The 14,417-nt window shown below is 36.9% G+C and overlaps 1 protein-coding gene across 5 annotated transcripts in view; it reads right to left on the bottom strand.

Annotated features, from left to right (window-relative positions):
• Positions 1-14,417, bottom strand: part of SLIT2 (slit guidance ligand 2) — a 349,041-nt gene that overhangs the window by 121,724 nt on the left and 212,900 nt on the right. For all 5 annotated transcript variants that reach the window (XM_066384206.1, XM_066384207.1, XM_066384204.1 and 2 more), the window contains 2 exons: positions 6,259-6,330; positions 365-436 (listed from right to left, as the gene is read on the bottom strand). In XM_066384206.1, the coding sequence (XP_066240303.1) occupies positions 365-436; positions 6,259-6,330 (144 nt within the window). The remainder of the gene's footprint in view (positions 1-364; positions 437-6,258; positions 6,331-14,417) is intronic.

The raw sequence follows: 14,417 nt of genomic DNA, 5'->3' as shown, positions 1-14,417 counted from the left end.
GTGGGAGAGCTGGATGAGCTATATTAGGTCTGCTTGACGTACAGTAATAAAATCATAAAGATTTACCATTTATCATTTTTGACAGCCAATCAAGGAGTCTTCCATTTCTTAATGAAATGTGACCTCTACAATAGCTCAAAGTAAACTCCCCAACCAGACATCCCAAACCCGTATCATTTCTAAAATAAAGAAAGCGTTCCAGTTTTCAGAATAATTTCCTCAAATATCATGTGTAGAACTTCTGTACAACTGCTGTTTTCCTTGCCCACATCATAATGAACTATATTCTTTGCTTACTAAAAACAGCACCAAAAGGAACCCTTAATTGATTAAATTGACCTTTATATATATTGTGACTACTTACAAAGTCCTAAGTTTAGGCATATGGTTGAAACTTGCCACAGAAAGTCTGGTAATGTTGTTATTGTTGAGAGTGCTGTAGATATAAGAAAAATGGTTAAAAGTTTTAGATATAAAATGTATTAATTATCCTATATATGAATATAAAAAAACTTCCAGTAATTATGCTTATAAAAAACAACTACTTGGTAGAGATGACATAAAGAATGAACTATAAACAAGATGATAAATTCATTTTATACTTTAATATATCTTAATACATTCAGTTTTATCAAACATTTTATAAATTTATGGCTTTAGCCATAGCATTTTTACTATTTACATGTGGCTTGATGCACCATGTGCGTGAATGCATGTCTATTTATAATAAGCAAGCATAAAATAGTCACAGTTGGAAACCTTAAGTAGACGAGTATTATGTGCAGTTAGTATCCATAAGTAAATGAACATATTTGAAAGCTCCAACTGAAATATCACAGCAATAGCACAGAGTCAGTTCTGCCAGGTCCTGAAACTGAGTCCTGTTAATTACTCTTTACTGTATAGATCACCGCTGAAATCTGAGTAGTAAGAACGTATCTGTATTTGGTATTTGCATTAGGTGGGGAAGACGTGACAATCTGTAGCACTGTATTAAAAGCTAGTATACTCTCATACTTTTTAGTTACAGTCCCCCTTTTTTTTTATTTTCAGAGCTATGGGGTAATGATCATGGTTTCACAAAGCTAGAATAAGTAAGATGGATGGTCAAGGGAGATATGGGGAAAAGAAGTATAATTCTTGCTTGGTTCGATTTTTTCCCACTTTCCCCAAACAGACATTGTTAGTTGTGTTATTACTATTTCTACTGCTACTACTGCTCATTCATTCATCTAATATTTCCTGAAAGACTCTTATTTTTATGGCAACACAGAATATTATAAAAATAAATCAGGCATAAAAACCTGTCTGAAAATAGCAAATAGTTCAACTGGCGAGAAGAATTACTCAAGTTACAAATACTTATAGCTAATAAGATTAAGGAATGAATAATTTTTATTTTCTCCTTTCGGAAAAGTCTGGTGTGACAAGAAAAATGCGAAGACAGTTATCCCCAGGGGTGTGTTGGTCTAGCGAGGAAACAACATGATTCTTACATATAGAAGATATAGCAGAGTGTGGACAAAACAGGACAAGTTGCTGATGGAAGTAAGAAAGAGTGCAGGTGGATACCTTTGATATTATATTATAGAAGGGTTTGACTCAGAGGTTGCCAATTCACTTGCCTGCAGAGGCCAGGCAGGGAACATACATGAGAGACGCACGCTAGATCTACAAACACACAATGGGGAAGAGAGAGGAGCAGCGACAGCGGGAATGAGAAGGACCCCGGAGAACTAGCAATGCTATTCCTTGCTGTAGCATAAATACACGTCTCCAACGGACGCTTGCTCTGCTGTCATGGAAGCCTGCCAAACAATCTCATTTTCTCAAGAGAAGCTAGAGTTGGCAATTTTTAGATCCTCCTAATTTTGAATTCTTAAATACTGGCAACCGACTCAAATATTTCAAAGAGTCCACGGGCTAAGTCTGTTTGGGTTAAGCAATGTACATTCCTGAAGTCACATTAGGCCAGCTGATAGCTGCGTTTGTTCACAGTGGGATGTTGGGTGTTCAGCGGTCGAGGGATTAACTTAAACTGCTCGGGAAAGTAGGGCACAACAGCTACATGTCTGACTTGCTTTACTGTCCAGTTTTGCAATGTATAGAATGATATAAGAACTAATCCAAGTGATCTGAATTAAGTCACATGGGAAAAAAAAAGGCCCACTCGATGAAGGACGTATAAAACCCTGAACTGGTCGGCTTGTAAAAGCCTGTAGCATTGTCCGTGAACACAAGTGAAATGAGATTTTTTTTTTCAGATGCCATTAAAATATATCCTGGTGTTTGCACTAAAAGGTTTCACTTCTCAAAGGGATTCGCTTCCCAATGACCCCTTTCCTGCCTTAAAAATCTATGCTGACTTCAGCGAAAATCTTTAGAGTATGTAGTATATCAAAATGTGACTTTGGAGATAATGTATTTTTTTTTTAAAGTTATTCAATGCAGCAGACCCACATTAATTTTGAACTATAATTTTGTATGGTTCCACACAATGCTGAAGTTGGTGACTTTCAATTTAAAGTCTTTTCTCAAATTGTTATTTTGCATACTGGTACTGAAGAAATAATTTTTAAAAAATAAATTATCTTAGTATTTCTATTCAGTATTGATGTCAGCAAAACAATATTGATACAGATACCTGGTAATGGAGCAATACATAAAACAAAACTGTTATTTAAAAAATAATAATAAATATGTATTAATTAGGTATTTGACATGTTTATGTTATGGTCATAAAAAGTCTATTTCTGTATTCAGCTTCAAGACACTCTCTTTGTAATGAGAATGTATTCTTATACAAAGGACACCTTGGTATGTTAATAGAAAATGTTAGTCTTGCTAATTACGTAAGCCCTCTTGGACTTAGATTTTGACTTATTTTTTCTTAGTCCCTTAGTGCCAGGCATAGGATTTGGCAGAGAGTCTGATATTTAATGGATATGAATCACCATGTTTCAATTAAATTAAATTACGTGCATTCTATAGAACAGAATAAAATAAACTATCTAAAACTCGCAACTCAAGGGATATATTTCATTTCTGAGTCTAGCATCCAATGAAAAATGTTGATCTAGGTTTAACTCCATATGTTATTTTTGAGATGGTATCTTCATATTTAGAAAATCAAAATTATGAACCCTACCAGCCAGAACACCTCAATAAGTCCATGGACACACAAGTGCTAAACTGCCTCTTTGCTTTCGTCTACCTTAACTCTTCCTTCGTGAGCTTTATCCACTGTCTCTTCCTTAATCTATGTCCTAATGGAACACATTTCATCAATGGTCCTGGATCATGCTACCATCTTCTCTCGTTTGGCTTCAGTATATTTATACATTCACCAATGGTTCATGGAAGTGAAATTTTAAAAAATCTGAATTCTTGGGGATCTGAAGTTTAAGGTGACCTGCAAATAAATGTACCTTCACAACTTCCACATAATGAGATATTATAATCCAAAGAGTTAAGATTAGTAAAAATAAGCCACACAGAGAACTTTCTTTCTTTCCGAAACCCTTCAGATGCTAACACTACAAAACAAGCTCCTGATCAAATGCTTATAACGGTGGACCTTCTGATTTATGTGACAAAATATCAGGGCTTGATCAATTCCAGTGTGTTTAGTACTTCATCCACTTTTCCCTTAAATTCTACATTCAGTAATTTCACTAATGTTTATATAAATGACAGGGATTTAAAATGAACATATATTAAAAGAATGTATGACTCTCCCTTCGCCTTCTTTCATAACAACCTTATATACATAATACATAGACACAGACAAGAGCATGGTGATAGCCAGAGGTAAAAGGTGATGGGTGCTCGGCGGAGGTGGGCAAAGGGGCAGGGGCTGGGGGCAGAAAGAGACTTCGTTTGGGGCAGAGGGCGCACGATGTCGTGTGCGGATGGTGTTCCATTGAGTTGTACACGTGAAACCTGTATGGTTTTGCAAACCAATGTCAACCCAATAAATTCAATTAATTTAAAGAAAAAGAATGTGTGTCTGACTTTATAACATTTGAGTATAACAAACCTAAATCATGTTGAAAGAAATTTATATTTTCTATCATGTGCTAAGTTTATTTATTTAATTTTCATTTTTAGCAAACTCTGACCATTGTGTAATTCTTTTGAAACCTACATCTTAGCTCCTCAAAAGTGTTTTCAGCAGTTTAGATTTTGATTTTAATTCCATGAATCATAAAATGTTTATCACTCTTTGGTGTGTTTGTGATAGCAGGTCTTTCTAAAATCACTTTTAGATATTTTGCTAACACAACAAACAAGATGAATGAGGTAGTTGTATTTGCATAAATTTACTGTTTCTAATAGCAATGGTATCAGTTTATAACAAATAAGCAAATTAAAAGTTATTATAACTATGGATAAAGGGTTTTTAATGTCTAGCCCAGTGCTTGGCACATAGCTGGTTTTCTCTCTTACAATAATCTCTCTCTCTCTCTCTCTCTCTCTCACGTATGTGTGTGTGTATGTGTATGTATACATTATTCGTATTCTCTCTGTCCCTTTCTATTGCATACTCAACATACACTCAATATATTATATATATGAATTATTCTACCTCTAATAATTAAACATTTAATAACAAAGTATTGCATGCTATTTTAATTAATCCAAAACATTTAGCAAACTTCCCACAAAATTATTGGTGTCACTAATATTCCTAGTTAGGAGCACTGACTTAGCATCATTTTTTTTTTTTGGCTTGATCAGCTCCATTGAATTAAATAACACCTGCAGTGGTCTCTTCACACACAAAGTGTAGTGGCGTTGGCCATGGTCTTGACATCAGACCTCTATTATGAAATCATAGTTGTATCCCAACTATGCTGACTCTAAATTATCTTCAGTGAGCTTTGTATATCAAAATTGGCTCTGGAACACTAATTTAAAACGTGATTTTATAAGTGCAATGTGTATGATTAGCACTTTGCATAGTTTTCCTATTGAAAAAGTTAGACTGTTGTCAACAGAAACAAAGGTGACTTTTCAAGCAATTAGAAAACAGTATATATTCCTATAGCACAATTTATCTCAATGACTTCAATCTCACATAAGCTTTTAAAATAATTAATAACCTAGCACCACATGACAGGTAGAAATTCTATCCATTTATTCACAATTAAAATCAAAATCAGAAAGAAAAATATTGTTGAATAAGTCATTCTGGTTGAAACATTAAACTTTTTTCAAAATTACACCATGTTCCTCAAACTCAATTCATAGAGCAATGAAATCTTTTTCTTCTTCTTCTTCTTTTTCTTTCAAGAGGATTTCATGATTCTTAGATAACTTTTACCACCTGGACTAAAAATTGAAAATTTCTTCACATCTAACTCGATTTTGGATTTCTGAATAAACTGAGTCAGGGATGAATTAGAGCATAGAAAAGTATTTTATATAGGGGAGAAATGTGTAAGTATACTTAAAAAGCTGGAAATATGACTCTTTGGAAAAAAATCCAGAAATGTAGAGGTGGCTTCACAGGCTTTTGAAACTCAAGTTTTCATTTAGATTATTTTTTATTACTCTTCATCATTTAATATAAATTACATTACTAAGTCAAAGATCTGTAGAGATTACCCAGTGGTCTCTAAGCACTGCTGTCAGTCACATCTGCCCAGTTAGGAAAGAAAGGAAGCCGAAGATTATTCAAACCCGTGCATAGTGCTTTACTGAGTCGGGCGTGAGAACTTCAAGTGGGTCTAATGGGCGGCTTATTAAAATCAGCATGCCAATTTCAAAATAACTGGATAAAAACTGATGTTAAGTTACCTGGTTAAAAAATGACATTTTAAAATGAGAAAATGTCTTTTCATTGCCCAGCAATTACAAAATACACCAACAAATCAGCTACTCCTCTGATTTTGCTGTTGTTGTTTTTTCCTATACAATGATGTGATCTTAATATTTAGCAATTCTAGGAATGCTCACAAATCCTGTGAATGAGGATATCTGATTATAAGAACCAACACTTCAATCAAGGCCATGACATGTGAACATTCGAGTGCCCTTCTTAACTAGACCGTGTTACCTAAACATACAGGTATGATTATGCAGGGTTTTGTCCACACACATTTGGACTCTCCCTGTTTCCTCCCTGAGTTACTTAAAGCATCTCCTTAGGAGACCATTTTGACACTAGGTTTTAAGCTAGTAGAGATGCTTCCCCATAAACAGTCCCCGGATACAAAGCTCCCCGTAGGAGTAGGAGAAAGAAGAGATACTCACAGCACTTCCAGGTCCCGGAGAGCCCTAAATGCCCCATCTTCTATACAGCTGATCTGGTTGTAATCCAGTTGCCTGTTAAATAGATTAAAGGACTATCTGTGAAAGGCTGCAGACTCGCAGGGTTAAGGGGAAGGGAGTCTCCCGGTCTGTAGAGCCCTGGCCGCACTAACTGAAATGCTCTCACAAATTCGCTCATCGGCTTAAAGAATGGCACGAGCTATTCCGGCCTCGATGCCGCCACTGAAATCTCTTTTTGTTCTGCACCGTCTGTGCAAATAGCAGCCCCTTGGAAAGCTCCGGTAAATAATAACTGTACCTTATATTAAATGCCATAGGAATGCAATTTCATTACATCAAGAAAAGCTATCCATTAAGAGCTTTCAGCGTCATCTTGCTGAAACAATTTCATTAAGGTAAAGGACTGTAAATCACTTAATGTCACATGCACCCCCTCAGTGACCTAACAGAATCCATTTATCAGAGGAGCCCAGCTGCATGTTAATTCCACTATCCTTGGCAAGAAAGAGCAAGACTACTTTTAGGTTTTCTTCTTTTAAAGGAAGTTTTCCTTCGAGAACTCCCAATCAGGAGAGAGAAATGAGGTCCCATCTCTCTCCTGCTCGTCCCCACCGGGCACACACTTTAGAAGAAAGCTAGCAGTCGTTCTGTTCTGTGCTTCCCTCTTCTCGTGATTTGCGTTGTTTACCATTACAGACACGAATTCTCTGCCCTGTAAACACCGCAGACTTTTCAAGTTGAGGAACTTCCTGAGTTATGTCACTCTCCCGGAAATAAGTTTTTAAAAGTACTAGGAAATTACTGAAAATGTTTGCTTTTCTCAAAGACGCTAATTTCAGCCAACACACTGCATACAAAACATAGACTGCAGCAGCCTCATGAAAATACTACCGGTGTCTGTGATAGAAAGTTTAAAAGCTGTATCAGTTCCTTCCATATAAAACACACATTCAAACAAATGAAGCTTTTCTTGTAGTTTACGGACTCCTCTGTTAAAAATTCAAAAGTTAAAAAACAAAACAAAACAACACGGCTCCCATTTGGTTCATTCTGCTTTTTCCTACTGCTTGTTTTTGGAATTAAAACTTCCCTGTTTACACTAAGGCATTTACTTGGTTCAAATGAACCACTAGGTACTAAATCCTAGCTCTCCTTTTCCCACCTCACCCCCACCCCCTTTTTATTATAAATAAGCAGTGTTTAAATCTAGTAGCGTGGTGCTCAGCGACAATATTATTTCAGGAAAGGAAAAGTATTGTAACGCCTCACTTGAGAGAGAAGCGGAAAGTTTGATGAAATCATCAGACACGAGTTGTCAGCTCTACATGAAGATGTACAAGGGGAAGGCGACAATCACAGGGCGACTGAATCTTGTCCGTGTGTCAAGTTCGGAATTCACCAAAAGGGCCAATTCGCATCTGAGGTCTGTTTGTAAAAGACCTGCTTCAACATTCCCATACAATAACTGTTTCTCTCGTACAACGGAAAGAAAGGGGCTGTGATTTTTCCAGAGGGCCCTCTTTGAATTGCTTACTTTAGAAATGATGTACCTAGAAAATGTCTCATGAAATATACATCTCATTTTTAAGAAGGTCTCTTGGGGACACCACCAGACAGGAGACTCTTGTTGTCATGCAAATGGTACAATCTAGGACATGCACTCTAAAAAAAAGGAGACCTCTGAAGAAGATCCAATTTCATTGCTTTTATAAACTAAGGCTTTCCCCAAATAATAGCTACCATCTACACGGCTGTCAGAGCCTAAAGCATTTCTGCTTACTGGGAAGTGATACAGGGGTATGGCTTCATTTTCCAAGAAGACTTTACAGCCTCGTGATGTAAGACGGCTGCTGCAGTTCCAAGAACACACTTCCATTCTTGAGCGCCTGTGATGTTCGCAGATTAAATTCATTTAACAATTAAATTAATAACCTTTTTATTTTCAAGTGCTAAATATATATCCACACCACTATTCCCTAACCCCTCAGACAATTCATCAAAGCCCTTTAAATTAGCACAATGGCACCAAGTGTTACCCTTGACACACTACAAAAGAGAAATTGTTTCCAGACAAATTGGCAAAATCTTTTAATGCTATCACATTTGCCTAATGCAGTCTCCAGGTTAATCTGTAAAAGGGTGAGCTGTATGTTTGCCCATATCTTAATATCCTTAGCTGTCAAAGTATAAATCAGTGCTAACACAGCTTCTTTTAAATCACGCGTGCTGTGCACAAGGGGAGTCCCCGGCAGGCCAGGGCGCAACCCAGCAGGTCTTGTCCTATAGGGAGAAAGGCAGCTTCTCTGCTGGCTCCCACCAGAAGTTGAGAGGCGGCTGGGAAGTTTGGTTAATTTCACCCCTCTTTAGCATTGCTCCTGATGACATGCTTCTGATTCTTAGCAGAGATCGACGCCCTGACTGGTTGTTATCACACAAAGACTCTGGCTGTAGGAGGACCGGAGTTTTTTTTCCTTAAAAGTTTTCTGAATGCCATTGTATCTCTGTCCATAGATCTTCTGAGAACAACATTATTTAATGAAACAGTGGCATGTGAGAGGACAATGAGAATCAAAACGAACAATTCTTCCTTTCCATCAACTGGTGGATTTTATTCTATTCAAAGGAATGTTTATGGAAAGAGTTCCACCCGCCATTACTGCTCCTGAGAAAATCTCTTTGCGTCAACCTGGACATTTGTCTGCATGTGGTTCAAGATAAACAGTGTCAAAACGAGGCAAAAGTGTAATTTATTTCAGGGCTTCTGGATTATTTTTCTGCACCTCGTTTTCCCCACCCGCCTCACTTCCTTCTCCGCTACCTTTCAAACCCTGGGCCCTTCTGCTTTCTGTAAACAGAAAACCATCTGCTTTTAGCCCCTCATTTAGGGACAAATTGCCCTGATTAGGTGAGATTTCCAGTTGTACCACAAAATTATTCTGAATTAAGGAATAGCAAGAGAAGAGTTTTTGGTTTTCTTTTTTCCCCTCATCTCCAAAAAGTAATGACACCACCATTCAGCCAGACGTAGTGGACATTTGTTGGTCTCTGGATGACACGGGCACGAGGTCCTTAGGGACCGCTTTGGAATGCTAACCTGCACAGGTGTCGCTGCTGCAGATGTATTATTGGCGGTTTCCTTCAGCCCTCTGGTTGACATACGCTAGCACAAACTTTCCCGTCTTCTCCTTCCTCTTCTACCTCCAAATTCCCTACTGTTTAAATTACAGATCCCCCACCATCCCATCCTTCACTGTCTTAGGATGTATGCGCGTTTTGATGCAGTTGCTTTAAGTTCATGAAAATGGTGATATTTAAAAGAATAGCGAAACGTCAAGATCTGTTGGCATGAACCTTTTATGATTTTCTTTTCAATGATGACTGCTCATCTTCTGATGTTCTACAATCACTCCGGATGCTGGTTTTAATCTTTCCTCGTACTGTGAAATTAAGTCTTAGACGACGCCCTATGTCTTTTTTCAGCTGTAACTCTCTGTGCCGCACAAATACAATTTCTCAAGGTGATCTGATTTTCCTTAACCCTACACACAATTTAGCCTAGTTTCAAAGTTTGATCAATTCTAGGTATGAGAGACAATATATTATGTTGCTAAATATAAGTTTTTGAAATAGGTATATTAAATGACAAAAAGAGAAAACATTGCTAACTTGGCATCCTGAAATATAGTTGGAGACACAGCATTCTTTTACTTTTAAGTTTTTTCCAAGAGATTTCCTTTTGGAATTTTGTGAAGTTTGAATACCATACTACATTTGAGTCAGACATATAACACTTGCCTTCCTAAATTAATCTCAGTAGTTCTTTCCTTATCCACAGAAAAGTCATTATGTCATTTCAACGTTCAAATAATATCTTATGACTAAGTGATTTTTTGAAAGAATTAGAACATAATAAACTATTTTAACTCTGAAACAAACTGAACATAAAATTTAAAAGATAATTTCTAAGGCAGACAGGTTCCCTGAATATCTTAATAAAATTATTATGACAATGTTCTGGTTTTCCAGGGTTTTTTTAAGGTACAAGAAATACACGTCTAGTTCATATTCATACCACTAATGTAAGATGGCAAACTCCAAACATTTAGCTGACTTAAAGTACATCACACTTGTCTAAGGATCAATATGAGGGAATGACAAAATTTTGCTCTTTGGAAAAAAAGGTAATAAAGCACATAAATTATTAGGAGAAAAAGAAAATATGCTATTAAGGATATGGGGATAATCTAGTCTATTTTTTCCCTTGTATGTATAAAATTCAAGTCCACAGGAGTGCCTAAACATACAAATATTATACAAATAATGATTGTTTAAGAAGTAGTCCATGGTTTAAGTTATAATAAACAGAAGCATAAGAATAATATAAATTGATGCAAGTAAATGAATACCCTAGACAGAAGTTTTAGCAACTGCACTATTTACCTCAGCATAAAAGCACATCAGTGTTAACCTCAGTATTAGTGGGAAAAAACAACCAAGATAAAGTCTCTTTTGAGGAATGCAAAATAATTTACATTGTTTGTAAAATGAACCTTTTTGTGATCATGCAAGCAATGTTTTGTTTTTCTCATAGGGATAAAGAGTTACTGAAATAATCAATGGTATAAAGTTATATCCAATTGTCAATTTATTAAGAGGAAGCAAAAGGTAGCTGTAAGAGAAATGGTAACAGAAAACGAATGAAAGACAATTAAGTTGACCTTCATGTTCTGGCAACTCTAAGCAAAAGAGTCCACAGTGGTAGAAACTAAAACTGACTACAATTGTGAACAGTCATGATCAAGAAACATTTAGTCTTGTTCAGAACATCCACAGAGACATTTGGTGAAAGCCAAACCATGGATTTAACCCAGAAATGTTCATTCTTTTTCATCTTATGGCACATATAAACTAATTACTGAGATTCATTCATACCAGATGGCTATTATGTTGGCTGGTGTCATTATTTTATTTGACAATCTAAGGGAAAGGATGTCAGCATTCTTGACTAAATAAGTATTACATATTATAAAAATTCTTGAGGAACATAGGTTGAAAATCACTGATCTTAAACCTCATGTACCATTACCATCTAGGCTACCAAGGCAAGAAGGGTTATTATTGTAATACAGGTGCACAGGAATTGTTGGACCAATCAAACATGATAATTTTAAATGTATTAATCCTATAAACCAAAAATAGAAATAAATTTTATGGGCTAGTTTAACCCAAGGACATTTTCTAAGCATGGATGTTTTGAACAGTACCAAATATCAAGGACCGCTTAGCATCACATGCATGTCTTAGACAGAACCAAAAGTCCATCTAGGGCATTTGTTGAATGCATAGCAATGGGCATACTCTGTATATAAGCTATCTCATTAGTCCTCATAACACCTTCAATAAAAAGTAGGTACTAACATTCTGATTTTACAAATGAGAAAATGAGGCTCACAGATTCACAGATTTCAATAACTTATTCAAAGTAGGTAGGAAAGGGTTGGTGAACTCCTGATTTAAATTCACATTTATGTACGTCTGAAAAGCCTACTCAACACACAAGTGTCTGGGGTAAGAGATTCAGGACCCATTAATTCTGCAAATGGGTTTTTCAATTAAATATTGAAGGTCAAGTTTCAAGGAAGAAGCCAGCTAATGAAGAGTGCTAAAAAAATTCAGAGAAGAAAGAGATTACCACAGGTTGAAGTAATCACAAATTACTCATGCATGAAGGTAGGAAAAAACTTGTTCCTAAAAATATAAGTAGAACTCAGAAAAACAAAAAAATAATAATGGTTGATTAAAAAATTAAAAAAACAAAAATTAAAATTAAAAACCCTATGATAGAGAGTGGTACAATCAAAGAACAAGTTGTAAGCAGAGGCCCTACAATGTTTACAGTAAAGGTTCTCAAGAGAGAGGCCATTTGGGCTTAAGCAAAGCACTTGGGTACAGGTTAAGTGGTAGAGGGAGATGGAAATCTGGGTGGAAGTCAGAATATTATAACCAGTCAGAAGATCTGAACAGAGTAGATGCTATGACATTTAATAATAATCACTGCTCTCTCAGGGAAGATTTTATATTCTTATACAACCTGTAGAACTATGGCAATATTCTTCTATGTTCCTAAAGATTTGCCATAGTGTCTATAATAAAGTGTGTTTTTTGCCCTGGCCAGTTGGCTCAGTGGTGGAGCGTCGGCCTGGCGTGTAGGAGTCCCAGGTTCGATTCCCGGCCAGGGCACACAGGAGAAGCACCCATCTACTTCTCCACCCTCCCCCTCTCCTTCCTCTCTGTCTCTCTCTTCCCCTCCCGCAGCCAAGGCTACATTGGAGCAAAGTTGGCCGGGGCACTGAGGATGGCCCTACGGCTTCTGCCTCAGGTGCTAGAATGGCCCTGGTTGCAACAGAGCAACGCCCCAGATGGGCAGAGCATTGCCCCCTGGTGGGCATGCCAGGTGGATCCTGGTCAAGCGCATGCGAGAGTCTGTCTGACTGCCTCCCCATTTCCAACTTCAGAAAAATTAAAAAATAAAAAATAAATAAATAATAAAGTGTTTTTTTTTAACAAACTGAAAGATTTAGAACCAGATAGTGATAGGATGAAAAAAAATTCTTTGTGAAAACAAATCTGTCTTCAATGTTAAAATTATCCAATGAGAACATAAACAGCTAATTAAAAGTCAATTAGCAGGCTCTTGTAATAGTACAGAGGCAACAAAGAGAGGCTGTTCAGTGTTGGGAAAACAAGAAACCTAAATATCTGTCTCTAGGACAACATGGCAGCCACAGTAAAATCATGTCAATTCCTAGTTTGTACATGTGTGACTTGGATTCCCAATTAATCAGATGTTCTTGTGTTTTGCTTTATTTTGCTTAGGAAAGTGTCTATAAAGATTGTATAGATTTCATGTAAGCTAATTTCATCGCTGAAAAAAACTGCTAAGGCACCATGGAGAAAAAGCAAATGCAACATTGGAGAGGTTATTGGTAGCAAAGTTGACCAACTACAGTTCCTGGGTATTATCACAATTCAGTATGATTTTTGAGTGAGTACTAACCAGGCAAATTACAGGACCACGGACAGTTCCCAAGGTACTTAGTGGCATCCTTCTGATATATTTTACATTCAAAGACTCAGCCAACCGCTGGTTTTCTTATGTCTATAGGCAGCCACCTGGGTGTTAAGGGGAGCTCTGGTCCTCATTATACAAACCTCAACTTAATATACTATCTATATAAAATAAAGAGTCACCTTTACAGGTTTGCTCAGAAGGTTCTATGTCCCACTGAAGACCTGTGGCATTTAATACACCACTAAGGATAGCAGGGCCATTGAATGAGGAATCAACCTCTCCTTCTAAGTCTCCTCCACCCCAGCTTACTAAAAACACTCTAGAAAAGAGTGAGGGAGTCACTAAAAGTTACAGTTAAATATTTTTTTAAGTGAAAGGAGGGGAGATAGTGAGACAGACTCCCGCATGCAGCCTGACCAGAATCTACATGGCAAACCCTGTGATGATACTCGAATCAACTGAGATATTTTAGGCTACTGAGGCCAACACTGGGACCAACTGAGCTATACTCAGTGCCTGGGGCCAATGGCTGCAAGAAGGGGGGAGGGAGAAAAGGGAGAGAAGGGAGTAAGAGAAGCAGATGGTTGTTTTTCATGTGTGACCTGATCAGGAATCAAACCTGGCATGTCCATATGCTGGAAGGGTGCTCTATCCACTGAGCAACTGGCCAGGGCCACAGTTTAAATTTGGTATCAATGAATTTTATTTTTACAATAAGTATATAATAAGTACATATGATAAGAAATATCATGAACTAAACATGAAAACTAGCTGATGATAGTAGACATTTTGCAATTATGACTTAAGTTATGTGACAAAGCTGAAGTCTTGCATTTGTATGAAAAACATAATAACAAGATATAGAGCAAATCTGTTTGTCAAATCTCATTGCCAATAATCATTGAACCAAAATTGGGTGATTTGTTTCCTAAAAAGTCATGGTCATATATATGTTTCCCAAATGATTTCATGACTTACTCTAAGAGAACCAAGCTAGACATCTTTAATGCAAGCCCTTGTCTCAAATTAATCTGTGTCAAAAAAGGATAAATATAATACTTTCCCTAAC

Source organism: Saccopteryx leptura, chromosome 5, assembly GCF_036850995.1.
Source record: "Saccopteryx leptura isolate mSacLep1 chromosome 5, mSacLep1_pri_phased_curated, whole genome shotgun sequence".
Taxonomy (NCBI): Eukaryota; Metazoa; Chordata; class Mammalia; order Chiroptera; family Emballonuridae; genus Saccopteryx; species Saccopteryx leptura.
The sequence above is the reverse complement of the archived record's forward strand: the minus strand, read 5'-3'. Positions and strand labels throughout refer to the sequence as shown.